Source organism: Desmodus rotundus, chromosome 4 (genome assembly GCF_022682495.2).
Source record: "Desmodus rotundus isolate HL8 chromosome 4, HLdesRot8A.1, whole genome shotgun sequence".
NCBI classification, from domain to species: Eukaryota; Metazoa; Chordata; class Mammalia; order Chiroptera; family Phyllostomidae; genus Desmodus; species Desmodus rotundus.
In genome coordinates, this window is record NC_071390.1 from 115,931,133 (window position 1) to 115,957,700 (window position 26,568).

Below are 26,568 nucleotides of genomic sequence, written 5' to 3' on the forward strand. Positions count from 1 at the left end.
GATTTATTTCTGGGGGAAAAAGGGACGTTGTATCTCCATGATCTAGAGTTACAATCATTTTGTCAGGGTTGTGCGGGAAATAGTATATTGATCTGAACTTGTAAAATGTCTAGATGATAGAATATTTTTCTTAATATTTTTCTTAAATATTGTATTTAAGGAGGCCTTTCAGTTTCTTATTCTTTAAAGTGTTATGTGTGTTATTTTATATTTAAAAATGTTCTCATTTATGTTTGGTCTGATTTTTGACATCTTTATTTCTTAGTGTGAAGAAGATGGTCGAAATCAACTTTCTTTGTGTTCATAAGAAATTGAGATCCAAACGGGTTGCCCCAGTGTTAATTCGAGAAATAACTAGAAGAGTGAACCTGGAAGGGATTTTCCAGGCTGTTTATACCGCTGGCGTGGTTCTCCCTAAGCCAGTGGCCACGTGCAGGTAATAGCAATGCCCTTACCTTGCATCTTACCTGCACCTGAGCGTTGAGCCTCCCTGCCCTGTTGCTAGAAGTACAATATTCTCCTCACGTGTTGCTCAGAGGGACTTTTGCGTACCCGTGGTCATGTAGTTGGTTGGTAGCAGAGATGGAGACTAGAAGCAAGAACCAATGAGCCCAGCCTTTTCAGTTACCATGCAGCCACTTATATCCCAATGATCTGGAGCTGCACTTCAGTGTCTTCCACTTAGAAGACTAGTGCTATCTCTACTTGGGGAAACCCAGGGCATCGTGATGTGGAAATATCCAGATGGTACCATTTTTTCCCTTCTGTGAACACTCAGTCTTATACCATGTTTTGCATGCTTCTCCAAAAGCTTGATAAACATCAGTTGAAAAAAGCCCAGACGTACTTGTTCAAGAGGCGTAAGCTCTGTTTATATGACTCTCTCTGCTCTTATCAAGCTTTCAAAGGTTGAGTCAGCGAGAAAGTTGTTTATCAGGTTGCCACTTGGCTAATCTATTTCTGAAGAATCAGACTTTCTCTCCCTCTACTATTTTTATTGATTCAAGTAAAATGAAACGTCAGGTAGACATAGTATAAAAAATAAAACTATATTTTGTTTGCTTGTTTGTTTTGTTGAACAATAGCCACAGGGGAGTGGGGAGGGGATAGTGGGGAGAGGGTTCTATAGGAGCTACTATATAGGACACATGGACAAAATCAAGGGGGAGGGTAGAGGTAGGGGAGGGAGGTGGGACTGGCTGGGGTGGGGTGGAGGGAAGGGGAGAAAATGCAGACAATTGTAACTGAATAAAAATAAATAAATAAATAAATTTTAAAAAATAAAATAAACTATAAAATTACTATGTCTCGTTAAATTATTAATAAATAAACAGAATAAATAAGACTTCACAGGTACATATTAATAGAAATCATTCATCCCAGTACATAAATTAGAATCACTTAAGAAATTCGAGCTAGTTTCTCAAAAAGTTGTTTTCTTTGGTTTATGTTATAACATGAAGGCTACTAATTTAGAGAGAATATTTTTATGTTTGGGTATTTTTCCTCACCTGAGGACACGCTTACTGATTTTAGAGAGGGGCGAAGGGAGGGAGAGGGAGAGGAAGAGAAACATCGATCTGTTGCCTCTTATACATGCCCTGACCGGGGACCGACCTAGGTATGTGCCCTGACTGGGAATCAAATCCGAGACCTTTCGGTTTATGGGACGATGCTCCAACCAACTGAGCCATGCCAGCCAGGGCTACTTTCAGGTTTTTAAACTTTTTGGTTTGCTTTCTGTAGAATCAGCAATGATTATTAAATACTTACAAATTGGTCATTATTAATAAGACTTTTACAATTTTAAGATACCTCTTTACTGAAAGATGGACGATCACAGACTACAAAGAAACATAATTAGGAATGTAGGATATATTTTAGAGGTAAAAAGGGCCTTATAAAATAACTGCATTGGAAGAGGGCCAGCCAGCATCCAGCAGTGGGCCAGAAACAACATAAGTGTTCATTGAATGCTCTACCACAGCTGAGCTGAGACAGAGTAAAAATTTGGAGAGTTAGAAATCAGTTTGATTTTCAAACCTTTATTGTATTCCAGATACTGGCATCGATCACTAAACCCCAGAAAACTGGTAGAAGTGAAATTTTCTCACTTGAGTAGAAACATGACTTTACAGAGAACAATGAAGCTGTACAGACTTCCAGATGTAAGTAAAAGTGATTTGCAGTTTTTCAAGACTAACAACTGAAGCTTTTAATGTAGAAAAGAATTACTTGCAGGGAGGGGCCTTCAAACCTGACTTAGTGTCTAAAGATGTGAATAGATGGTTGAAAGGTCTGCACAGAGCTAAGGGGCTGGGGAAAGGAAGGGAGTCCGCTTGGAAATACCAGGTTCGTTGTTTTTAAGACTTTTTAAGTTCTTCAGTTTGTGGTCGCTTGGGCTTGGTCTCAAGACACGTAAGTTTTGAAATTTTGAGTATTTATGGTCTGTTAAGTAAGAGGGAAGAAAAGTTTCAGGCTTCTGATGAAATCTTAACTCAATAGAACTAAGTCATAAAGTTTGAGGAGAGACCTGGGAGAGGAAATAATATCTTAATAAATTATCATCTTTTTAAACTAGCAAATTCCCAATATAAAAAATTGTCTCTATTTTAATAGAGGAAAATGTATTTGTTTCTATCATTAAAAGAAATTGTGCTTTTAATTTTACCCATTCCCTCAACACCCTCCCCTTTGGCAACCATCAGCTTGTTCTCTGTATCTGTGGGTCTGTTTCTGTTCTGTTTTTTCATTAGTTTTTGTTTTTAGACTCCACATATAAGTGAAATCATACGATATTTGTCTTTCTCTGACTTATTTCACTTAGCATAGTACTCTCTAGGTCCATCCATGTTGTTGCAAATGGGCAGATTTCATTCTTTTTTATTGCTGAGTAATATTCTATTGTGAAAATTTAAATGTGCTTACCATTCTTGTCTTGGACAGTGTATTAGTTATCTATTGCTCTGTAACAAATGACTGCAAATGTTGCAGCTTAAAACAACACACTCACCGTCTCCCAGATTCTGTGTGTCAGGAATGAAGGCACAGCTTAGCCAAGGCCTCTGCTTCAGGGTCTCTTATGAAGCTGCCATCAAGGTGTCAGCCAGGTCTTGTCTGAAAACTTGACAGGGATGGATCCACTGCCAAGCTCACATGGCCGTTGTCAGGCTTGAATTCCTTGCGGGCAGCTGGACTGAGGACCTCGGTTCCTTGCAGGCTGTCAGCCGAAGCCAAGCTCAGTTCTTTGCCACATGGGATTCTCTGCAGGGCTGCTTACAACACGGCTTCTTGCTTCATCAAAGCCAATGAGGAGAGAGTCCTAGAGAGAATCTCCTGGCAAGAGGGACGTTAGAACCTTATTCCCAATTCACAAAAGTGACATCCAGTCACCATATTTCATCAGTTAGACACAAGTCACGGGTCCCACCCACATTTGGAAGAGTAGATCACAAGGAAGTGGACCTGGCTGGGGGCCATCTTAGAGTCTGTCCACCACAGATGAGATTTTTTGTTTGGAGTGTTGGTTTCTTCAGAATTATTCTATTTGGGGGGTATTTACAACGTAGTCTTAGTACACACTTTAACTTGGTTGAGGTAAACAGGTAGAGTGGAGCCACGTTCCTCTCGAACGTGGAGGGAACCCCGCCTGGGGCCATTCTAGGTGCGGCATACTCCAGTTCCTTTTGTCCTTTGGCCAATGGTATGTTTGCCAAATGCGGGTAATCAGTAGCTGCATGAATTGAGGTCTTTTTGATAATAAACAAGAATCACCTAATGTCCGACCAGAGACAGCATTTAATAGGGGGAGAAGTGGAGGGGAGGAAACAGCTGTTGGAGGTGCCGGGTCATCTTTCTTGGGCTTCGCCACCTGGCAGACAGAGCAGGAGGCATGTTCTTCCCTTCTGTCTTAGCTGTTGTTGCAGAAGTGGGGGCTCAAACTGATGAGCTCCCTGCCTCTCTGTGAGGCCAGGGAGGGAGGGGGAACATAGATCAGAGCAGATGGTAAGATAGAAAATGTGGTGATATGAAGAAGGAGCATCCACACAACTGGGGAAGAAGAAGGAGCCCTCTCAAGCTAGTGTTCTGAAATGAAAAAATAGGAAAACGTTCAGTGAGGTCACACCGTCGTCCTGACAGTCAGTACTTACGGGTTCTGTTGAAGCCAGAAACGATTTCTGCTGATGGCCAAGACCCAGCGCAACTGGGAGAGACAGTCACAGGGGCACAAATGGCAGTGATGAAATTGGGGCTCAGCACCCCGCTGAGACGGAACACGCCCTGTGTAGGCACTGTCGATTCTCAGCGTCTTCCTTACCAGTTGTTAGCTACTTTGCCTTCTGTGAGTTGAATTAAAAACTTCAAGCACGCCTGCCTTTCTCACTAGAGCCGAATGCTGTTCTGCATCGGCCTCCCCAATTTTAGTGTGTTGAACCTAAGGCAGTCTAGCCTGTATCTAAGGAAAGTGCCAGCTTACACGTAGGTTGCCCAAAATGGAATGAAGAATAAGGAATTTTAGTACCTATCATTGGTTTATTCAGGATAATTAGTCAGAGCTGCTAAAAGTATTTTCGACTTGACTGTGTCCATCAGCCTTTATGTTTTTGTATAAGAATCAGTCAACGTAGATAGCAGTTGGTAATAAGTCACTGGTCAGGCATTGGTTTTCATTTCCCCAATGAACTGAAGTTTATAAAGTACTCCCACACATGTTATTCAGTATATTCTGAAAATAACCTTTTGAATTTGGCACTTCTTACCTAGTTTTTCATATGAAAAGACTAATGCTTGTGAAGTTTGACACTTAGACGGGGCCTGTCATTCGTTAAGTGGAGGTCTTGGGATGCAGGCCCCAGATCCCATGTTTTGCCGGTTAGATCCCTTTGCTTCTGCCATCAACTCTTAACACACCTGCTGGGCAGGCATCATGGCCCAGTCCCACCAGACGTCTCACTGTGCAGTCAGTAGAGCGTAGGCTGAGATAGGAAAGGACGACGTCAGGGTCCAGGCAGCTCTCGTTGGCCTGTTCCAGTCACCCTCCCCCTTTTAAGTCATAGAGAGGGGAAGAAAGATAAAGAGGAAATTAATTAAAAAAAAGTAGAAGAGATGAAGGTACATATATAGTCAAACCTCAAATGTCTTGGGTCTTGAACAATTCCATTCTCTTCCAAGTTGTTCACAGAAAAAAACGCCTTAATTGTCTCACAAAACTTCAGGTCTTGATTCTCTACCCTCCAGCCCTTTCGTGCTGCTACCTGCATGATCAGTCTTGCATCTCTCAGGTGACAAACGAAGGAGATTCAGTTTTCAAACAAAGCTCTTCTGGAACAGTTTTCCAGAACAAATGAATTTCGAGAACTGAGGTCCCACTGTATTGGAAAATTGGACTGTGACGACAGCAGTCTCTTGAGTTAGGAGCTGGACACTGCATCTACTCCAGGCCACCTCCTGCTCCTCTCACGGGGGCCCAGAGGGGTGATGCCACTGCCAGCAGTCCCGCCTTTTTAGAACAGTTTCGTATCAGTAAGCACAAAGAGAAGAAACTCAGTGAATGCGACTTTTGCTCTGTGCATGTCTTATTTTCTGATTCATTAATTCTTGGTTTTGCTTCTTGTGCTTGCTTTCTATCTTTTTTGCGGACTCCTAAATATGAGGTAACCCTTATTGTGGTCAGCATCATGCTAGCCATTGTGCATCCTTGGCCTCTTTTATCATTCATAACAATCGTAAACGGGCAGGTCATTTTCCCCATTTCACAGAAGACGATGTGGAAACATGAGACCCATTTCCCCAGAGGTTTAACGTCAGGACAGAACTATCCTGAAGCCCACACCATTGGCTACTGCTATCTAAGATACTAAGGTTTTTCTGAGAGTAATGCGTTTCTCAACCCTAATGATGGTTTGTTTTTAACTTGGTGTTGAGCATTTCAAAAGAAAGTTGGATTTTTTTTTTTTTTGGTCAATGCTCTTAAGAGTGGAATAACTTGAATCAGATAAAGCACAGTAGTTAGATGCATTTCCCAGCATTCCTGCTGCTTTGCTTGTGAAGGCATGCTAAGACATGTGAGATATTCTAGATTTACTGGCAGTCGATTATTTTTTTTAGTGTTTAGTGTCCTACTACTCCTTTTTAAAATCAGATAAATAACTGTAATCATTGCTTACATCTTCACTCTGGAACCTTGGCTTACAGGGGTGTCCAACCCACGGCCCACAGGCTGCATACAGCGCAGGATGGTTATGAATGCGGCCCAACACAAAATTGTAAACTCACTTAAAACCTCTTTTTGCTCATCAGTTTTTGTTAGTGTTTGTGTATCTAATGTGTGGCCCAAGACAACTCTTCTTCCAGTGTGGCCCAGAGACACCAAAAGTTGGACACCCCTGCGACACTCATGCCACATAGCCGGACACACAACACAGCACTGCCTCTGGTTTTGATAGACTCTGAGCTTTGTTCCCTTATGACCTTATCAGCAGATTTTACACACATTTCAACGTACATGGAGTCCAGTGAGGAGTGCATGTTAGTTGGACCGCGGGAAAGTAAGTCTGATCGAGATACAGCGTTTGCTTATGAAATTTAAGATTTTTCTCAGTTACTAGAAAATCTTTTTTGCTTTTTATTAACACTCAGAACACATTACCACTTCACTCCAGATTATGCTCAAGTTTCCATTTTTACCTAAATTTTAGGTTCTTCCCATCTCTTCCTGAAGACAACAACTATAATTTTAGTGTTTCTATTTTACATTTTAAAATTTGTTTCATGCTTCTGTAGATTTTTTGAACAGTATGTGACTTCATGATGTCAGAAAGAAGCAAGTTTAGGCCCTGAGATACATAAGCCATTGTTGGTCAGCAAAAGTAAATATTTGCCCCTTGTTTTCTAGGACCTTATATTTTTTGTAGCTGACATTGTCTGTTGTTATTTTTTGCTTTAATGCTTCTGTAAATACTCAAAGTGCTTATAAATTGCTAAGTTTATGTATTTTCTCCCTCTCTGTTTGCCCAAACACACATTTCCCTGAGTATTCCTCATCTGCACCCCACTACCCATGTCTCCGGCCTTCAGAGACTTGAGATAGCAGCTCTCGGAGTCCCCGAGGCCCTTTCAGGCAGTCCATGAAGTCACCACTTATTATAATAATACTGAAACATAATTTGCACTTTTTACTTTTGTCATCTTACAAGTGTACTATGTAGTATTTCCATAGGCTGTATGAAATTTGTGTTCGTATATATATACATATATACACACACACATACATATATGAGCACTATATATATAGATATATATATTCTTTTGTTTTAAAATGTCTGATTTCTAACATGACACATGTGGATGGCTATCAGCACATTAGCAAAGCTCTCTGGAAGTACTCGTTGGTCTTTCAGAGCCTAGTATCTGAGTCCTTGAGAACAGCTGCTTTCAGGATGTTGGCTTAGTGACTTGGCCGCATGAATGTTGAATTCATGGGAACTGTGCTGCAGAAGAATATTCTGCTTTAGTCCTGGATGGTGTGGCTCAGCTGGTTGGGCATGTCCCACATACCGGTGGGGGGCGGGGGACGGAGGGGCTCACCAGTTAGGTTCCAGGTCAGGGCACATGCCTGGGTTGCGGGTTTGGTCCCCAGTCAGGAAGCCTTTGGAAGGCAAACCAATCAATGTTTCTCACATCAGTGTTTCTCTCCTTCTCTATCTCTCTCCCTTCGCTTCTCTCTAAAAATATCAAAAATAAAAAATATATATATTTTGCTTTAGAAGAAAGTTGGCAAGCCTTTTCTTTATTTCCTAATTTTTTGTGCTAACACGTTGTGTATCCTGTTGCTTTCATTGATTAATCTAATTGCTTGATATCATTGTTACTGAACCAGTAAAAAAAGAAAAAATCTAATATTAAGAAAAGCTATTTAAAATTGATCAAGGTCATCCTCAAAGCAGAAAACAATGTTTTTTTAATGACTCCAGTATACAGCATACATGGTTTTGGTCTTCTGAGTAGCATTTAGAAATACATGTTTATTACATTTAACAGTATTTAGAAACACATAGGGTCCCTCTGCCCATGAATTGCAGTATAAAACTTCTACCAATACTAAAACTGACTCAGGGGAAACAAAAGAAAATTGCAATTTCACGCCTGGCTCGCATATAAATGTCAGGCCACAGAAGCATCATCTTTTCATAGCCGACAGTGACTTTTTTCCATGTCTGTAGCCTTCACCTCACTTTATAAATGATTGTGGTACAAAACACAGCCATTCATTCAATACATACTCAGGCTGGTATTGCCCTGCTTGCCTGAAGGGTTAGCCTAGGATGGAAACAAGGACCTGGAGATTCCTTGTCCTTTTGCTTTGAGATCCACAAAAAATTAGAACTATGATTTCTCTATTATTATAAATGTTAAGAACTTAGATTCTCTCAAATTAGACCATAAAACTATTTTAGCTGTATAACTGTGTCTTTATAGATTACAGAAGTCACAACTGAGTTTTACATAGTAAATACTTAGCTAAGAACTGCAGGGTCTGTAGATGCAAAGAACACACATTCCATCTCCTTCCCCTCACCAGTCAATAATCAGTCAGCATTCTTTGTCACAGAACCTCGGACACCCCCGCACAACTGCTAATGTCAAGCAGAGCCAGCACACAAATGAAAACCTGTTTTCTACTAGTCTGGGGTATGCAGGGATCATGACGATCTAATTTCAGAGGCAGCTTTTAATATATTTAGAAATAATTCGGACAGAAAAGGTAGAGTAGCAGTGTTTATATACAAGTTACCACTTAAATGTATCCGATATTGTTCAAGAAAAAAATCAAGTTAAGTGGAAAAGTGAAATTGCATTTCTAAGTTTTTAGTGTTTTGTTTTGTCCAAACAAGCAAATGGAGTAGGTCTCTCACTTCTGGTGTGCTGGAGTCTAGTCCGCGCCTAGAGAGCCAAGTGGTATCCGGAGCCCTTTTCAGGACAGGAGGGTGAACAAATCCAAGTGTCTTGACCTTTAGATTATTTTATCCCTGTGACTTAATGAAAAATTTGTGATGCTTTGGAAAAATGGACTCAAATACCTATTCCAATCACCTTTATTCAAAAGATGGCATGAGAGGCCAGGGCCAGTTCTTGGCAGCCAGCCATTTGCCTTTAGAAAAATCTTGGCTATTAAAACACTTGCGTTCCCATTCTGATCAATAGGATTTCACTTTTGTTGCTTATGAGAACAAACAGCTATATCCTTTTCACAGACCATTGAAGTAAATGTCTGAACTTTTTTCCAAGGTGTTTTCAGAATTTCAGACAATGCAGTTTTAAAGCACAGCACCCAGAACACATGCTAAGCTTTCTCTACCCTGCCATCTAGGCTGGTAAAATACTTGCCATTAGTGTATAGATCAACTTGGAGTGTTCCTTTGATTTTGTTTGGGTCATGGGCAACATTCACCAAAGCCCTGGTACACAAAGATATGATACAACACGTTGTATAGCACATATTCTAGCTCAGTGCTTCTCAAACTTTAATGTGTATACGAATCACCAGGGAATCTTGCTAAACTGCAGATTCTGACTTGGTAAGTCTCGGACGGATCCCAAAGTCTGCAGTTCTAACAAGCTTCCCTGTGACGCTGACGTAGCTGGTCTGAAGACCACACTTCAGTGCAAAGTACGTTTTACTCCTCTGTACTTAAACTTTGCAATTTGTCTTGTTTTCACTCTGACAAGGTGACAAAGACTTCAGGCTTAAGACCAATGGAACCAAGAGATGTCAAAGCAGTTCGAGAATTAACCAACGGTTACCTGAAGAGGTTTCATCTTGCTCCGGTGATGGGTGAAGAGGAGGTAGCCCACTGGTTCCTCCCCAAGGAGCACATTATTGACACATTCGTAGTGGAGGTAAAGATAAGGTGATGTGACAGTGCAGGGAAGTGTGAAAAGACTGTGCCACTGAGTCTCTTTTCCCAAAAGATCATAGAGTGCCATCTCTTTCCTCTTCTTCCACGAATTACTGCTTCTGTACTGAATTTCTGCTCACCCTTCTAGAAGCAAGTTTTCTTCTCACAATTTCCATTCCTGGATGAAAGCTTACTTTTACTACTTGTGAATGGGAAATCATGACACTTTTCCGTTGCTACCTGTATGATTAATTGCTCTTCCCAGTTTTGAAAAAATCCAATTTGGGTGACCTCCTTTGTGGTAGATATGTTCCAAAGTTTAATATTCCTTTGGTTTTGCAAAACTGGAACTGAACTGCCTTTGGCTAAGACTCAACTATTTAACCCTGTTTAGAGGAAGGAAGGAAAAGTAATAGATTACAATTCCTGATTATTTGGTTAGATGAGTTTAACATGGTGATTTGTAAACCATTTTTTAAAAAGCTTAGAATTTGTTGTACAAATGCTGTTTCACTTAGAACCTCTTCTGGTTGAAGTTGGGTTGGGTGGAGAAGTTGGGATTTAAACTGGGAAGTACGTGGAGGGGAGAAAGGGGCGAGGTGGTCAGGTAGCCGCTACTGCAGAGGCCCATTCTCTATGCAGCTGTGAGGACTGAGCTGCAGGCATGTTTTCAGCGATGTCAGGCAGTGTCTGGATGCGAGATGATGGCCAAGGGAGGCAGTAATGGTGGGGGCAGACAGCGTGAATTCGGACATTTCTGAAAAACATTTGAGCAGTCTTTGTTTTTAAACTTTTGTTTCTAAAACAGTGCTGGAGTGGATATCTTTGTGTACAAATCTGTATGCACTTGTGGAAGTTTCTCCAGAGTAACAGTTCCCAAAGTTTTTGATCTCAGGACTCCTTCACCTTTTTAAGAATTATTGAGGACCCCAAAGAACTTTTTATTTTTGTGGATTATACCTACATATATTTACTGTATTCAAAATTAAAACAGAAATTTTAAAATAATATTTTGTAAGTTAGACAAAGCCAATACCATATGATCTCACTTATGGGGAATCTTAAAAAAAAAAAAATCCTCATTGATACAGAAAACAGACTGGCTGTTGCCAGAGGTGAGAAGTGGGGGTTGGGGGTGATTGGTGTGAAGGTGGTCGAAGGCATACACTCTCAGTTATCAAATAAGAGAGTCATGGGGATGTGATGTACGGCATGGTGACTTTAGTTAACAGTACTGTGTTGTGTATTTGAAGTTTGCTAAGAGAGTAGACCTTAAAAGTTCTCATCACAAGAAAAAAAACCTCGTAACTCTGAGGTGATGCGTGTTAAGTAGACGTACTGTGGTGATCATTTCACAGTATATACATAATATCAAATTATTTTGTTCACATGAAACTAATGTAGTGTTACATGTCAATTATAGCTCAGTTAAAAAAGAATAATTGGGAAATATTTAATAACCATATAACAACAATAAGCCCATTACATTTTACCTAAATGACATATTTTGTATGAAAAATAACTATTTTCTAAAGTAACAAAATTAGTTTAAAAATGGTATTGTTTTACCTCTTTGCAAGTCTCTTAAATGTCTGACTGAATAGAAGACAACTAGGTTCTCAAAGCTTCTGCATTCAGTCTATTGTGATACATTGTTTTGGTTGAAGTATATGAAAAAAAATCCTTCACACAGTTTTGGAATATGGAAAAGAAATTAGTATTTTAATAGCCTTTTCAGATAGTTGTGGGTATCTGAAATTATATTAATGAATTTTCATACTCTGTTAGATTAAAATGCACAGGCATATCTTGTTTTTTGAATGACTCTTTTACCAGTGAGTTTGGAACATCATATATCAATCATTTAGAAAATACTGGTTCACTGAGTTACACAGGTCTTCCAAATACTGACATTTCATTAGGTAATAAAAAAATCACGTTTGTTGCTATTACTACCATTGTCATCGTCAGAAAATACAACATTTAGCTCCTGGTGGAGGATACTGGTTTTTCCGAACGTTAACTTGCACCTGTTATCATTGGCAACAAATCCTGCCAGTCCTTTCCCTGAAGTGACAGACTCACATCAGCGACTTTCAGGGTGTGCCGGGTAGCCCCGTCTGAACGAGCAGTGTGCCGGTCCCACGGCGAAGTCGCGTTGCAGGGAGAAGCGGCTAGTCAGCTCACCGCTCAGTCGCCGTCTTCAGACTGCGTTTATGTGTCAGTCTGCAGCAGAAGGCTTGTTACCACAGAGGATTAAAAGGATGAGTTAAGGGTTGAGAGTTCATAAAATTAATTCTTAGTCAAAGACACATGTGATACCTGTTTTTAACCGTGAGGGTGTGGTGACAGTGACTAAAGTGCCCCCTGGTGCAGTGTGGTGCCACTTGCCACTGCCTTGTTGGGTGCTGAGGCACCGGTTGTACCCACCACAGCTACTGCACTGTCGGGGCAGACATCCGCATGGTGATGAACAAGGCGGATAACTTCCTGGTGATCTAGGGAAATGGTTTTCACCGCACGGGCCCCAGGGGTCTCAGGTACCCATAGACCACATTTTGAGAAGTGCTGCCCTAGCATTAACCACTGGAAGTTGAATGGCCGAGTCTAAGGGTCGCACACATCTTTGACATTACTAGAGATTGCCAAGTATCTCTTAGCAGTGTGTGAACGTCCTGTGTCTGCACATCCTCACTACCATTTGTGGGTATTATCAGACTTCAAATGTAAGCCAGCCTGGTGGATGTCAAATTGTGTCTTGTTTTTAATTTTTATGTTCTTATTATGGGTGAATTTGAATATCTTATCATAAATCTGTTAGCTATTTTTTTCTTACATGAGTTTGCTGTTCATATATTTTGCCTGTTTTTATTTTTGACCTTAATCTCAATTTGTAAAAGTTTTTCTATATGCTAAATATTAATACTTTGTACTATGGTATATTTGTTGGTTCTCTATTCTGTTCCATTGGTCTCTGTGTCTGTCCTCTACCAGTGCCACACTGTCCTGGTTATTCAACCTCTGTAGTATGTGTTAAAATTGGGTAGAGTGATTTCTCTCACTTTTTTCTTCTTTGTTGAGATTGTTTTAGCTAATCTATTTGCTTCGCCTTTTCATATAAATTTTAGAATAAGTTAGTCTTTGTCTACAAAATACCTTGCTGAGATTTTGATAAGAATTACATTAAATCTAGAGATTAATTTGGAGAGAATTGACAAGTCTTTGAATCTTTGAACATGTTATGTCTCGATTTATTTTATCAGCATTCTGTAACTTTTAGCATCCCGATCCTGTACATGTTTTCTTTTAACTGAATTTTAGTGGTTTGTAAAATGATATGGGTTTCAGGTGTACAATTCTATAATACGACATCTGTATATTGTGTTCCGTGTTCACCCCCAAGTCAAGTCTCCTTCCATCACCATTTATCTCCCCTTTACTCTCCTCTACCTCCCCCACCCTTCCCCCTTTCTCTCTGGTGATCGCCATGCTGTTGTCTGTGTCTGTGAGGCTTTTTTTTTCCTTAATCCTTTCACCTTTTTCACACAGCCCGCAACCCCACCCCTGCTCTGACAGCTGTCAGTCTGTTCCCTGTCTACGAGTCTGTCTCTATTTTGCTTGTTAGTTCAGGTTATTCATTAGAGTCCACACATGTGAAATCATATGGTACTTCACTTAGTATAATGCTCTCTAAGTCCATCCATGCTGCTGTTGCAAAGGGTAAAATTTTCTTCTTTTTTTACATCCCAGTAGTATTCCATTGTGTAAATGTACCATAGCTTTTTTAATCCACTCATCTACTGATGGACACTTGGGCTCCTTCCAAATCTTGGCTATTGCAAATAATGCTGTAATGAACATAGGAGTGCATGCATTCTTTTGAATTACTGTTTCAGGTTTCTTCGGCTATATTCCCAGAAGTGGGATTGCTGGGTCATAAGGCAGTTAGAGTTTTAATTTTTTGAGGTCACTGCATACTGCTTCACACAGTGGCTGCACCAGTCTGCCTCCCCACCAACAGTGCACAGGGGTTCCTTTTTCTCTACATCCTTGCCAGCACTTGTTTGTTGGTTCATTGATAGTGGCCATTCTGTCAGCTATGAGGTGATATCTCATTGTGGTTTTAATTTGCATTTCTCTGATTAGTGATTTCGAGCATCTTTTCATATATCTATTGGCCATGTGTATGTCTTCTTTGGAGAAGTGTCTATTCAGGTCCTTTGCCCATTAAAAAAAATTTTTTTTAATCCTCACTCAAGAATATGTTTAGTAATTTGAGAGAGAGAGAAACATCAATCAGTTTCCTCCCATATGTACTCCTACTGGTGATCCAACCTGCAGCCTAGGTATGTGCCCTGACTGGGGGTTGAACCCACAAGCTTTTGATGTACAGCACCATGCTCCAACCAACTGAGCCACCCAGCTAGGGCTTGCCCATATTTTAATTGGATTGTTTGGGGTTTTTTGGTGTTGAGTTTTATAAGTTGTTTATAATTTTGAATATTAACCCACTATCATATGGCAAATATGTTCTCCTATTTACTGGGTTGTCTTCTCATTTTTTTTGATGGTTTCCTTTGCTGTGCAAAAACTTTTTAGTTTGATGTAGTCCCATTTGTTTATTTTTTCTTTTCTTTCCCTTGCTCAAGGTGATATATCAGAAAAAAATACTGCTATGAGAAATGTCTGAGATTTTACTGTCTATGTTTTTTTCTAGGACTTTTATGGTTTAGAATCTAGCATTTAGGTCTTTAATCCATTTTGAAATTACACTTGTGTATGGTGTAAGAGGGGGTCTAATTTTATTTTATTGCACAAAGCTGCCCAGTTTTTCCAATACCACTTATTGAAGAGACTATATTTACCCCATTGTATGTCCTTGCCTCCTTTGTCAAATGTTAACTAACCATAAAGGCATGAGCTTATTTTGGGGAACTCTGTTCTGTGCCGTTCATCTCTATGTCTGTTTTTATGCCAGTACCATGCTGTTTTGATTATTATGGCTTTGAAGTATAGTCTCATATTAGGAAGAGTGATTCCTTCAACTTTGTTCTTCTTTCTCAAGATTGGTGTGCCTATAGGGAACTCTAGTGGTTCCATATTTTTTTAATATTAGTTTTAGTTTTGGGAAATACACCATTGGTATCCTGGTAGGGATTGCATTGAATCTACAGATTGATTTGGGTAATATGGACATTTTAATGATATTAATCCTTCCTATCCATGAACACAGTATATGCCTCCACTAATTTGTATCTTCTTCAATTTCTTCAGTGTCTTACAGTCTTCCAGGTACACATCTTTTACCTCCTTTGTTAAATTTATTCCTAGGTATTTTTTTTGATGCAATTGTAAGTAGGATTGTTTTCATAGTCTCACTATATGATAGTTCACTATTGGTGTAAAAAGATGCAACTGATTTTCTGGATGTTTATTTTGTATCCTACTACTTAACTGATTTCATTTATCAGTCCTATTAGTTATTTGGTGGATTACTTAGGGTTATCTAATACAATATCATGTCATCTGCAAATAGTGACAGTTTTACTTCTTCCATTCCATTTTGGAGGCCTTTTATTTCTTCTACTTTTTGTCTGATTGCTGTGGCTAGGACTTCCAGTACTATGTTGAATAAGAGTGGTGAAAGCAGACGTCCATCTTTTGCCCTTTGAGTATGATGTTGGCTGTGGGTTTGTCATATGCATCCTTTATTTGGTTAGGTATGTTCCCTTTGTTTTCACTTTGCTGAGAGTTTTTATCATAAATGGGTGCTGGATTGTAAAAATGCTTTCTCTGCACCTATTGATATGAGCATGTGGTTTTTATCCTTCATTTTGTTTATGTGGTGTATCACATTCATTAATTTGAGGATTTGTACAAATCTTGCATCCCAGGAATAAATCCCACTTGGTCATGGTGTATGATCTTTTTAATGCATTGCTGGAACGGTTTGCTAATTTTTTTTTTTAGAATTTTAGTATCTATGTTTGTCAGGGATATTGACCTATAATTTTCTTTGTAATGTTTTTGGTTTTGGAATTGGAATAATGATGAGCTTGGGAGTCATTCCTCCTCTTGAATTTTTTGGAATAGTTTAAGAAGGAGAAGTGTTGGTTCCTCTGAAAGTTTGGTAAAATTCACCTGTGAAGACATCTGGTCCAGGACTTTTGTTCTTTGGGAGTTTTTGACTATTGCTTCAGTTTCACGAGTTATAATTTATTCAAATACTCTGATTCTTCCTGATTCAGTTTTAGAAGGTTGTATGTTTCTAGGAATTTATTCACTTCATCCAGATTGTCCTATTTGTTAACATAGTTATTCCTAGTATTTTCTTACAATCCTTTGTATTTCTGTGATGTCAGTTGTTGCTTTTCCTCTTTCATTTCTGATTTTATTTATTTGGGTCCTGTCTATTTTTTTCATGATCATTCTGGTTAAAGTTTTGTCAATCTTGTTAATCTTTCAAAGAACCAGCTGTTGGTTTCATTGATTTTTTTTGTACTATTTTTTTAAACTTTGTTTATTTCTGCTGTGATCTTTATTATTTCATTTCTTCTACTGATTCTGGGCTTTGTTCTGTTTCTAGTTCCTTTAGTTGTAAAGTTAAATCATTTATTTGAGATTTTTCTTGTTTCTTGAATTAGGCCTGTGATGCTATGAATTTTCCTCTAAGGACTGCTTTTACTGTGTCCCATGGATTTTTGGGTTGTTGTGTTCTCATTTTTATTTGTTTCAAAGTATCTTTTGATTTCTTCCTTGATCTGATTATTAACCCACTTATTGTTTAGTAACATGTTATTTAGCTTCCAAGTCTTTGTGTGTTTTCCATTTTTGTTTGTGATTGATTTAGTTTTATACCATAATGCTCAGCAAAGATGTTTGATATGATTTCAATCTTCATAAATTTATTGACTTGTTTTTGTGTCCTAATGCACTCTATTCTAGAATACATCCTTTGAGCACTTGAAAAGTATGTGTATTCTGCTTCTTTGGGATGAAATCCTCCAGAGATATCAATAAATCCATCTGGTCTGGTGTGTCAGTTTAAGGCTGCTGTTGATTTTCTGTCTGGAAAATTTTATATCTCTTGATGGATGTTAAAAATCCTCTACAATGACCGTGTTTCTGTCAGCCTCTCTATGTCCATTGGTATTAGCCTTACATATTTAGGTGTTCCTGTGTTTTGTGCATAAATGTTTATAAGTGTTATATCCTGTTATTGGATCACTCCCTTTTTCATTATGAGGTGTCCTTCTTTGTCTCTTACTATATCCTTTGTTTTAAAGTCTGTTTTGTCAGATATAAGTATTGGTGCCCTAGCTTTTTCTTTCCTTTCCATTTGCATGATAATATCTTTCTCCACCCCTTTGCTTTTAGTCTGTCAATATCTTTCCTTCTGAGTTGGGTCTTTTGTAGGCAGCATATATATGGGTCTTGTTTTCTAATCCATTCAGCTACCCTATGTCTTTTGATTGGAGCATTTAGGCATTTACATTTAAAGTGATTATTGATAGATATGTATTTATTGCCATTTTATTCTTTTAAGTATTTTCCTCTTTCATCTTCTTTTCCTTCCCCTTCTCCTCCTTCTTTTTTTTTTTTTTTTCTCCTTCCTTCTTCTTCTTCTTCTCCCTTTACCATTTCTTGTCATACTGGTTTGGTGATAACAAACTCCTTTAGTTTTTATCTAGTCTGGGGAGCTTTTTATGTACCCTTCAATTTTAAATGATAGCCTTGTTGGGTAAAGTAGTCTTGGTTGTGGGGCCTTGCTTTTCATCATTTTGAGTATTTCATGCCAGTCCCTCTGGCCTGAAATGTTTCTGTTAAGAAATCAGCTGGTAGTCTTATGGGAGCTCCCTTATAGGTAACTAACGGTCCTTCTCTTACTGCTTTTTTTAAACTTCATTTTATTGATTATGTTATTATAGTTGTCCCAATTTTTATCCCTTTGCACCCCTCCACCTGATATACCCTTCCCTCCAACAGCACATCCCTCAGTTCATGTCCATGGGTCATGCAAATAAGCCCTTTGGCTTCTACATTTCCTATACTATTTTTAACATCCCCTTGTTTATTCTGTACCTACCAATTACACTTTTTAATCCCTGTACCTTTTCCCGCATTCCCCCTCCCAGCTGATAACCCACCAAATGATCTCCATAGCTATGATTCTGTTCCTGTTCTGGTTGTTTGCCTAGTTTTGTTTTGTTTTTTAGATTCAGTTGTTGATAGTTGTAAATTTGTTGCCTTTTTAATGTTCATAGTTTTGATATTCCTCTTTTTCCTAAATAAATCCCCTCAACATGTAACAATGTAACAATGACTTGGTGACGATGAACTCCTTCAGCTTTACCCTGCCCAGGAAGCACTCCATCTGTCCCTCCACTCCAAATGACAGCTTTGCTGGATAGAGCAATCTAGGCTGTAGATCCCTGTCTTTCATCACCCTGAATACTTCTTGCCAGTCCCTTCCTACCAGCAGTGTTTCTCCCAAGAAAATAGCCGACAGTCCTCTGGGTACTCCTCTGTAAGTAACTCTCTGCTTTTCTCTTTCTGGCCCCAACATTCTCTCCTTACCTTTAACCCTTGTCATTTTAACCATGATGTGTCTTGGTGTGGTCCTTCTTGGGTCCAACTTCTTTGGGACTCTCTGTGCTTCCTGGACTTTCATGTCTACTTCCTTCACCAAACTAGGAAAGCCTTCCCTCATTATCTTTTCAAGTAACTTTTTAATTTCTTGTTCTTCCTCTTCTCCCTCTGGCATCCCTATGACTTGGATGTTGGCATGTATAGATGTCCCAGAGTCTTCTTACACCATCCTTGTTTTCTTGAATTCTTGTTCCTTCTTTCTGTTCTGGTTGAATGTTTATTACTTCTTCGTGTTCCAAGTCATTGATCTGAATCCCAGCTTCCTACCCTTCACCGTTGGTTCCCTGTAGATTTTTCTTAATTTCACTTAGTGTAGCCTTCATTTCTTCCTTTATGTTGTTGCTGTACTCAATGAATTCTCTGAGCATCCTGATCACCAGTGTTTTGAACTCTGCATCTGATAGGTTGGCTATCTCTGTTTCGTTCAGTTATTTTTCCGGGGTCTTGTTCTGCTCTTTCATTTGGGCCACGTTTCCTTGTCTTCTCAATTTCACAGCCTCCCTGTGTTTGTCTCCATGTACTAGGTAAAGCTGCTTTGACTCCCTGTCTTAGTAGCATGGCCTATTGTAGAAAAGGCACCTATAAATTGGATGGGGAGGAGCCTTAGTTATTCACCAGGGTGGGGCAACCCACTTTACCGCTTTGGGGCTCTGTGTGGGAAGAGGGCTTGGAAGGTGGGTCTCTGCCACTACTTGGCTTCTGGAGGTTTGCCTGGCATTCACCCTGTTTCCAGTCACTTCACCCACTCTCCATATGCAACTGGTACCCTTCCAACTGTTGCCATGGTATTGAATTCCACAGTGGGTGGGTTTGCATATATTTTAAGATTGTGTGGGCCCTTTAAATGGAGTCTCCTAAAAGTCCAGCAGTTTCTTCCACCACCCCAAATCTCACTGGTTTTTATGTCTAGAAATTATGGGGATTTATATCCTGGTGCTGGAACCCTGGGCTATGTGGTCTGTCCTGGGGCTGGGATCGGTCACTCACAAGGTGTCCCTCCCAATTTTTTTCCCCCACATGTGAATGTGAAATCACCTGTGGCCATTCCACCACCGCCTCTCCACACCACACTTCATCCACTCACCTCTCTGCCCTTTCTCTGTGTCTTCGCCCCTCCTACCCATCTGACTGAATATGTATGGCTTCTTTAAATTCTTGGTTGTCGGACTTCCATACAGTTCATTTTTCTCACAGTTCTGGGTATTATTTGAGATTTAGTTGTAATTCTTTTTGTGGTTGCACAGGGAGGTGAAGTGTGTCTACCTACACTTCCATCTTGACTGGAAGTCTCTTGCTGCTTTTAGACTCTGTCTTTAACTTTTGCCATTTTAATTATAATGTGTCTTGGTGTGGGCTTCATATTTTCTTAAGTGTATACCTAAATGCTTCATTTTCCTTGGCATGATTATGATGGTATTTTGTTTTTAACCCTGCAAAGGATGCAGCTGATGTGAGGGAGACAAACTGTTGTCTTAAATATTATTACATATATTGGGTGCATAGGTTCAAGGTCATGACTAGCTACATGTTTGTATGTGACTAATGTTAAGCCATACATTTAAGCCATCAGTTTGGTGGTAACATGTGTTTTGTAAAAGCATGTGATATTTGATAGCAAATTGTATCTGAAAGATACCACAAACTCCAAAGTCAGTGTTGGTGTAGGTTTTTTTTCATGAAATTCAAAGTAGTGTTTTGTTTGTTTTTAAAATTTATTTATTTATTGTTGAAAATGGCTGGAAAATATATTGACTCAATAATCCAAAAGATATTTAAGAACTTCAGCAAATGCTACTTGAGTCTGATGATGAGAATGGTAAAGTCGAATGTTAAAATGAAAGTGATTTAGAAGATAAAGTTTATGTGGAAGTTTCTTCAGAAGATTTGGATACTAAGCAAGATATTTTTAGTGTAGATAGTAAAGATTAACTAGACATGAATGAAGACTATTTTTTTTTTTTTGGAAAGGAAAAAGATTGAAAATGGAGGGACAATCCAGTAAGACAAATTAGAAAACAGTCACAGAATATTTTGTGTCAACTTCCATTAGTTTGGCCAAACACAAAAAAATGCCAAGACAGAACTTGAAATTTAGAACTGCTTTATCGCAATTAATATTTTAGATCTAATCTTATTATATACAAATAAATACCTTGATTCTATCCTGAGCTGGTTTGCATGAGAAAGAAATGCTAAGTGAATAGACAAAATCAAATTGAAAGCATTTTTGGCCTGTTTCTAGCTGGTTTACATAGCAGCAATTGGCTAAATTTACAGGATTTATGGGCTACAGATGGTAGTGGGATTGGACTTTTTAGACTTACGATATCTTTACAGAGATTTAGATTTATTCATAATTGTATCAAGTTTGATGACAAACTTACCTGCTTAGAACTCCTGAATCAGGTGGACAAATTATTCGCTGTGAGAGACGTTTTCTCAGCATTTGTAAAGAACTGTAAATTACTCATCTAGGGGGCAGGCTGTAACAACAGAAGGAATGCTGCCTGGATTTAGAGGGTTTGTGGGTTTAGACAATATATTCCATCCAAGCCCAGTAAGCATGGTATCAATATTTTACTATGGTTGATTCAAAGGTATTTTACACAGGAAATCTTGAAATATATGCCAGTAAGCAGCCCAAAGGTCCTTACTTGATTAGTAATAAACCAGCAGACATAATCAAGTGACTTGCAGAACCCATTTACTCCTCAGGACGTAACATTACAGCAGATAACCGGCTCACTGATATAAACCTGATCTGTGACTTGAAAAAGAAGTGACTTTCATGTGTAGGTACTGTTCATAAGAATAAACCCCAACTACCTCCTGAATTTGTGTCTTCTAAAAACAGACCTGAAAAATCCAGTTTATTTGCTTTTGGTGCAGATTGCACACTTGTATCTCATATACCCAAAAAGGGAAAAACGTAATTTTAGTTTCAAGTATGCATTTTGATGACACCGTAAATTTAGATTCACAAAAGCCTGATGTAATAGAATGTTACAACCACCTGAGACGGTAGTTGACACTGTGGACCAAATGATAGGTGCATATAATGTGGCCAGGAACACCAAAAGATGGCCTATGGTTATGTTCTACACAATTTTGAATATTGCAGGAATAAATGCTCAGACTATTCATATGCTGAACAGCAATGTGGAAATAAGACATGGAATATTTATTAGAAATCTCATGCAGTTAGTGTCAGAACAAATAAAATTAAGTGTTCAGAAATCTCTACAGGTGTGCATAAGCCTTTACACCTGAAACTTCATCAGTTTCAAACACAAACTGAAGGAAATACTAATGACAGCATAGATACGGCTCCCTGGACAAGTGGAAAAGAAGATGATGTGTTAGGTGCTACGCATCCAAAGTGAGTGGCTTATCAAAATATTTTTGCAGGTGTTGTGTGAAGTATTTATGCCTTGAGCACAGCAATATTATTTGCAATGGCTGTTAGACAAACATTTTGCAAAGCCAACTATTGAAGATTCTGATTAACGTTAAAGACTTTTTTTAGTTGTGTTTTTTAGCAATACCCATGTTTTCGTTATTTGAAAAGAAAATTTTTTATTTATGTTTTTATATTTCTTTAATTTATAGATTGTAACTGAAAATAAATATGTATTTTCTTATATAAATATAATAAATGCAAATTTGCAGTGTTTTTTTAATTTTATTTTATTTTTTGCATTTCAGCACATTCTAGTAATGAATGTATCTCCTGGATACATGCGACCTACGCTGTAATTTTTTTGACCATGACTTCCACCAGGTTAATTTTGGTTTCAGCATGTTCATTATTAATATATACAAATACAGTTGCTTTTTCTGTGTTGATCTTATATTCTGCAATCTTGCTGAAATCACTTATGAGTTCCAGTTTATTGGTAGATTTCTTGGGATTTCTACATACATAATCAGGTCATCTGCAAATTAGAACAGTTTTATATCTTCTCATCTGTATCCCTTTTATTTACTTTTCTTGCCTTATTTAGAGTCTGGGTCTTCCAATACTTTGTTGACTAAGAGTGGTGAAGGTTGACATCCTTGCCTTGATTTTCACATTAGGCAGAAAGCATTCAGACTTCCACCATTTGGTATGATGTTAGGTGTAGAATTTTTGTTGATGCACCTTACCAGTTTGCAGTTATCCCCCTCTATTCCTAGCTTGCTGAGAGTTTTTATCATGAACGGGTGTTGAATTTTCCCCAGTGCATTTCACTCTTCAGTTGCTATGATCATGAGTTTTCTTCTTCAGTCTGTTGATATATTACATTGATTGGTTTTCAAATGTTTGCCCACCCTTGCATTACTAGAAAAAAATCCACTTGATTATGGTGTATAATACTTTCTATACATTTTTGAATTTGGATTATTGATATTTTGTTGAGTATTTTTTGAGTTCATGAGAGATAGTTGGTCTGCAGGGGTTTTGAGTTTTTGTGTTTTTTGGTTTTGGTTTTGGTTTTGGTACTCTCGTTGTGTGGTTTAGGCATCAGGATAATACTGGCCTAATAAAATGATCTGGGAAGTATTACCTCCTCTTAAGTTTTCAAGAAGAGATTGCGTAGAATTGGTGATATTTCCTTAAATGTTTGCTAGCATCCTCCAGCTAAAACCATTTAACCTTAGAGAATGTGTTTTGTTAAAATAAGAACTATTCAGATAATCTATTTCATCTTGATTGAGTTTTAATAGTTGGTGGTTTTTGAGGAATTGGTCCATTTCTTCAAAATTGTCAAATTAGAGTAAACTTGTTCATACCACTCCTTTGTTATTATTTTAATGGCTGCCAGATCTATAGTGGTAATTCTTATTTCATTCTTTCTATCGATGATTCACACTTTCTCTTTATTTTTGTTAGTCTTACTAGCATTGCATCTATTTTACTGATATATTTTCCAAGAAGCACGCTTTTGTTTCATTGATTTTCTCTATTATTTTCCTATTTTCAGTGTCATTGATTTCTGATTCTGTGATTATTTCCCTCTACATGCTTTGGATTTTGAGGGGGATTTTCCCCCCCTTTTCTCATACCTTGAGGGAGAGACTAGATTATTGAGACTTTCCCCTATTACAACATAAGCATTTATTTCTGTAAGTGTCACTCTCTGTACTGCTTTAACTTAATCCCTTAATTGTACATATTTTGGTATGTTCTATTTTCATTTTTATTCACGTCTATGTATTTTTTTAAATTTTCCTTTGAGACTCTTTGACGATTACTTTAATTCCATTGTTCAATTTTGATGTTCTTAGGGAATTCCAGTTGATTTTTAGTTTCATTCCATTATGGTTGGAGGACATGCTCTGTATGATTTCTACTCTGCTGGGCTTCTTGAGGTTTTTTTTAGGCCCATATGGTCTGTGGACCTAGTATGTTCTATGTGCTAATGAAATGTACATTCTGCTGTTTTTAGGTGGAATGTTCCACATATGCCAATTAGATATTATTGATTGTGTTCAGAGTTTTAATATTCTTTACTGATTTTCTTTCTAGTAGTTCTACTTGATGAAGAGGTGTGAAAGTTCCCAACTACAATTGTGCACTTTCTGTTTCTCCTTATAGCTCTGTCAGTTTTTCTGGATGTATTTGGAGGTCTTTTTGGTACTTACACCTTTCAGACCTTTATGTCTACTTAGTGGATCAATCTTTTTATCATCATGTAATATCCTTCTTGGTCTCTAGTCATTTCTTTGCTCTTAAGTCATTTTGTTGGATATTAATATAGCCATTCCTACTTTTTAAACATTAATGTTTTTATGATATATCTTTTTGTAGTCCTTTTACTTCCAATCTATGTCATTGCATTTGAAGCGAGTGTCTTACAAACAGCATGTGCTTGGGCCTTGTTTCTTTATCCACTCTGCCAGTCTTTGTTTTTTAAATCATCACTGTAGATATTTTTATTGATGTTAGAGAGGAAGGGAGATAAGAGACAGACGGGCAGACAGACATGAATGTGAAAGAGAAACATTGACTGGATGCCTCCCATACACGCCCCTACCAGGGATCGAACTTGCAACCTAGGTATATGCCCTGATCGGGGACTGAAACTGCAGCCTTTTTGGTGTATGGAATGATGCTCCAACCACTGACCATCCTATCAGGGCTGCCAGTCTTTTTTTGATTGGCGTATTTAGACCATTTACATTTGATAATTATTAATATGTTAGAGTTTAACTCTGCCATTTTATTATTTATTTCTGGTTGATCCCTCTGGTATTGTTACTCTGTTTCTTTTTCCTTGCCTTCCTGTGCATTTACTTGAAGAATTTTTTAGGATTCTGTCTTGATTTATTTTTAGCACATTCAGTGTATTTGTATAGTTTTCATGATGGTTGCCCTGGGTATATTACAGTATACATTGTGACTGCTCATAGTCTACAGTATCATCAACATTTTACCACTTCAAGTGACTTCATTTCCATTAAGTTCCCTCTACGTTCTCAACTTTTGAATATCAGGGTCCTGAGTATCAGATGGTGTTACCATTTTTGTTTCCGTCATAAAGTAAATTTGTAAAACTCTTAAGAGTTGAAGCATAATTCGTAGTATACATCTGACCCTTGAACAACACAGGTTTGAACTGTGTGGGCCCATTTACATACAATTTTTTTCAGCAAATACATACAGTACTATAAATGTATTTTTAATTATTTTAATAGCATTTTCTTTTTTCTAGCTGACTTTATTGTAAGGATATAGGATATAATACTTAAAACATACAAAATATGTAACTGACTACTTACGTTATTAATAAGGCCTCCAGTCAACAGTAGGCTATTAGTAGTTAAGTTTTGGGGGAGTCAAAGTTATATGCAGATTTTCAACTGCCCAGGGAGTTGGCCCCCCTAAATTCCACATTGTTCAAAGGTCAACTGTATAACAAAATTTCTGGTATTTCTTTTTTTTCCCTTTCTCTTCCTTTTCTTTTCTTCTTTCTTTCAGAGAGGGGAAGGGAGGGAGAAAGAGAGGGAGAGAAACATCGATCAGTTGCCTCTGGTACATGCCCCAACTGGGTAGCAAACCTGCAACCTAAGTATGTGCCCTGAACAGGAATAAAACTGGCAACCTTTTGCTTTTCGGGATGCCACCCGACCAACCGAGCCGCACTGATCAGGGCTCTACTGTTTCTGTTGTTCGTTCTTCCTTCTTGATACACCAAGATTCCTTGTTATTTTCTTTCTGTTTGAAGAATTTCCTTTGGCCAATATTAAAGGTATGTTTACTAGCAACAAATTGTTCTAGGTATCATTTGTCTGAGAATGTCCTTATTTATCTTTCATTTCTGAAGGATAGTTTCACCAGATACAGAATTTATGGTTAACGGTTCTTTTCTTCTAGCACTGAAAAAAATGTCACTTCATCTGGCCTCTGTGATTTCAGTTGCAAAATCTTCTGTCAGTTGAATTGGTATTCTGTGGGTAGTGCGTTGTTTCTCTATGGCTACTTCCGAGATTTTTCTTTGTCTTTGCTTTTCAGAAATTCAACTATCATGCATCTTGAAGTGGATTTATGTGCGCTTATCCTGTTAAGGCACACTCAGCTTCTTGAACCTGTTGTGTGCATTTTGTCAAGTCTGGGACACTGTCAGCCATTATTTCTTCAAATACTCTTTCAGCTCCACACCTTCTCCTTTTCCTCCTGGGACTCCAGTGACAATGAGTGCTGGCTCTTTTGTTACTGTCCCACAGATCCCTGAGACTTCATTCATATTTTTTTCAGTCTGTTTTCTCTTTTTTGTTCAGATTGGGTAAATTCTACTGAATTCTTCAAGTTCAGTGATTCTGTCTTCTGTCATGTCCACTCTACTATTAAGCCCATCAGTGAGTTTTTTAATTTGAAGACTTTATTAATGCTGAAAGTTTAGGTTTTTCATTCATCTCTAATACTGAGCTGCTAGTACAACACAGTAGACCAGGGGTGTCAAACTCATTTTCACCAGGGACCACATCAGCCTCGCGGTTGCCTTTGAAGGGCCAAAATAATTTTAGGACTGTGTAAATG

General features: G+C 38.3%; 1 protein-coding gene across 4 annotated transcripts in view; it reads left to right on the forward strand.

Annotated features, from left to right (window-relative positions):
* The window catches only part of NMT2 (N-myristoyltransferase 2), a 70,794-nt gene that overhangs the window by 37,150 nt on the left and 7,076 nt on the right, over positions 1-26,568 (forward strand). For all 4 annotated transcript variants that reach the window (XM_053922685.1, XM_053922684.1, XM_071221277.1 and 1 more), the window contains 3 exons: positions 266-436; positions 2,060-2,168; positions 9,730-9,900. In XM_053922685.1, coding sequence (XP_053778660.1) covers positions 266-436; positions 2,060-2,168; positions 9,730-9,900 — 451 coding nt within the window. The remainder of the gene's footprint in view (positions 1-265; positions 437-2,059; positions 2,169-9,729; positions 9,901-26,568) is intronic.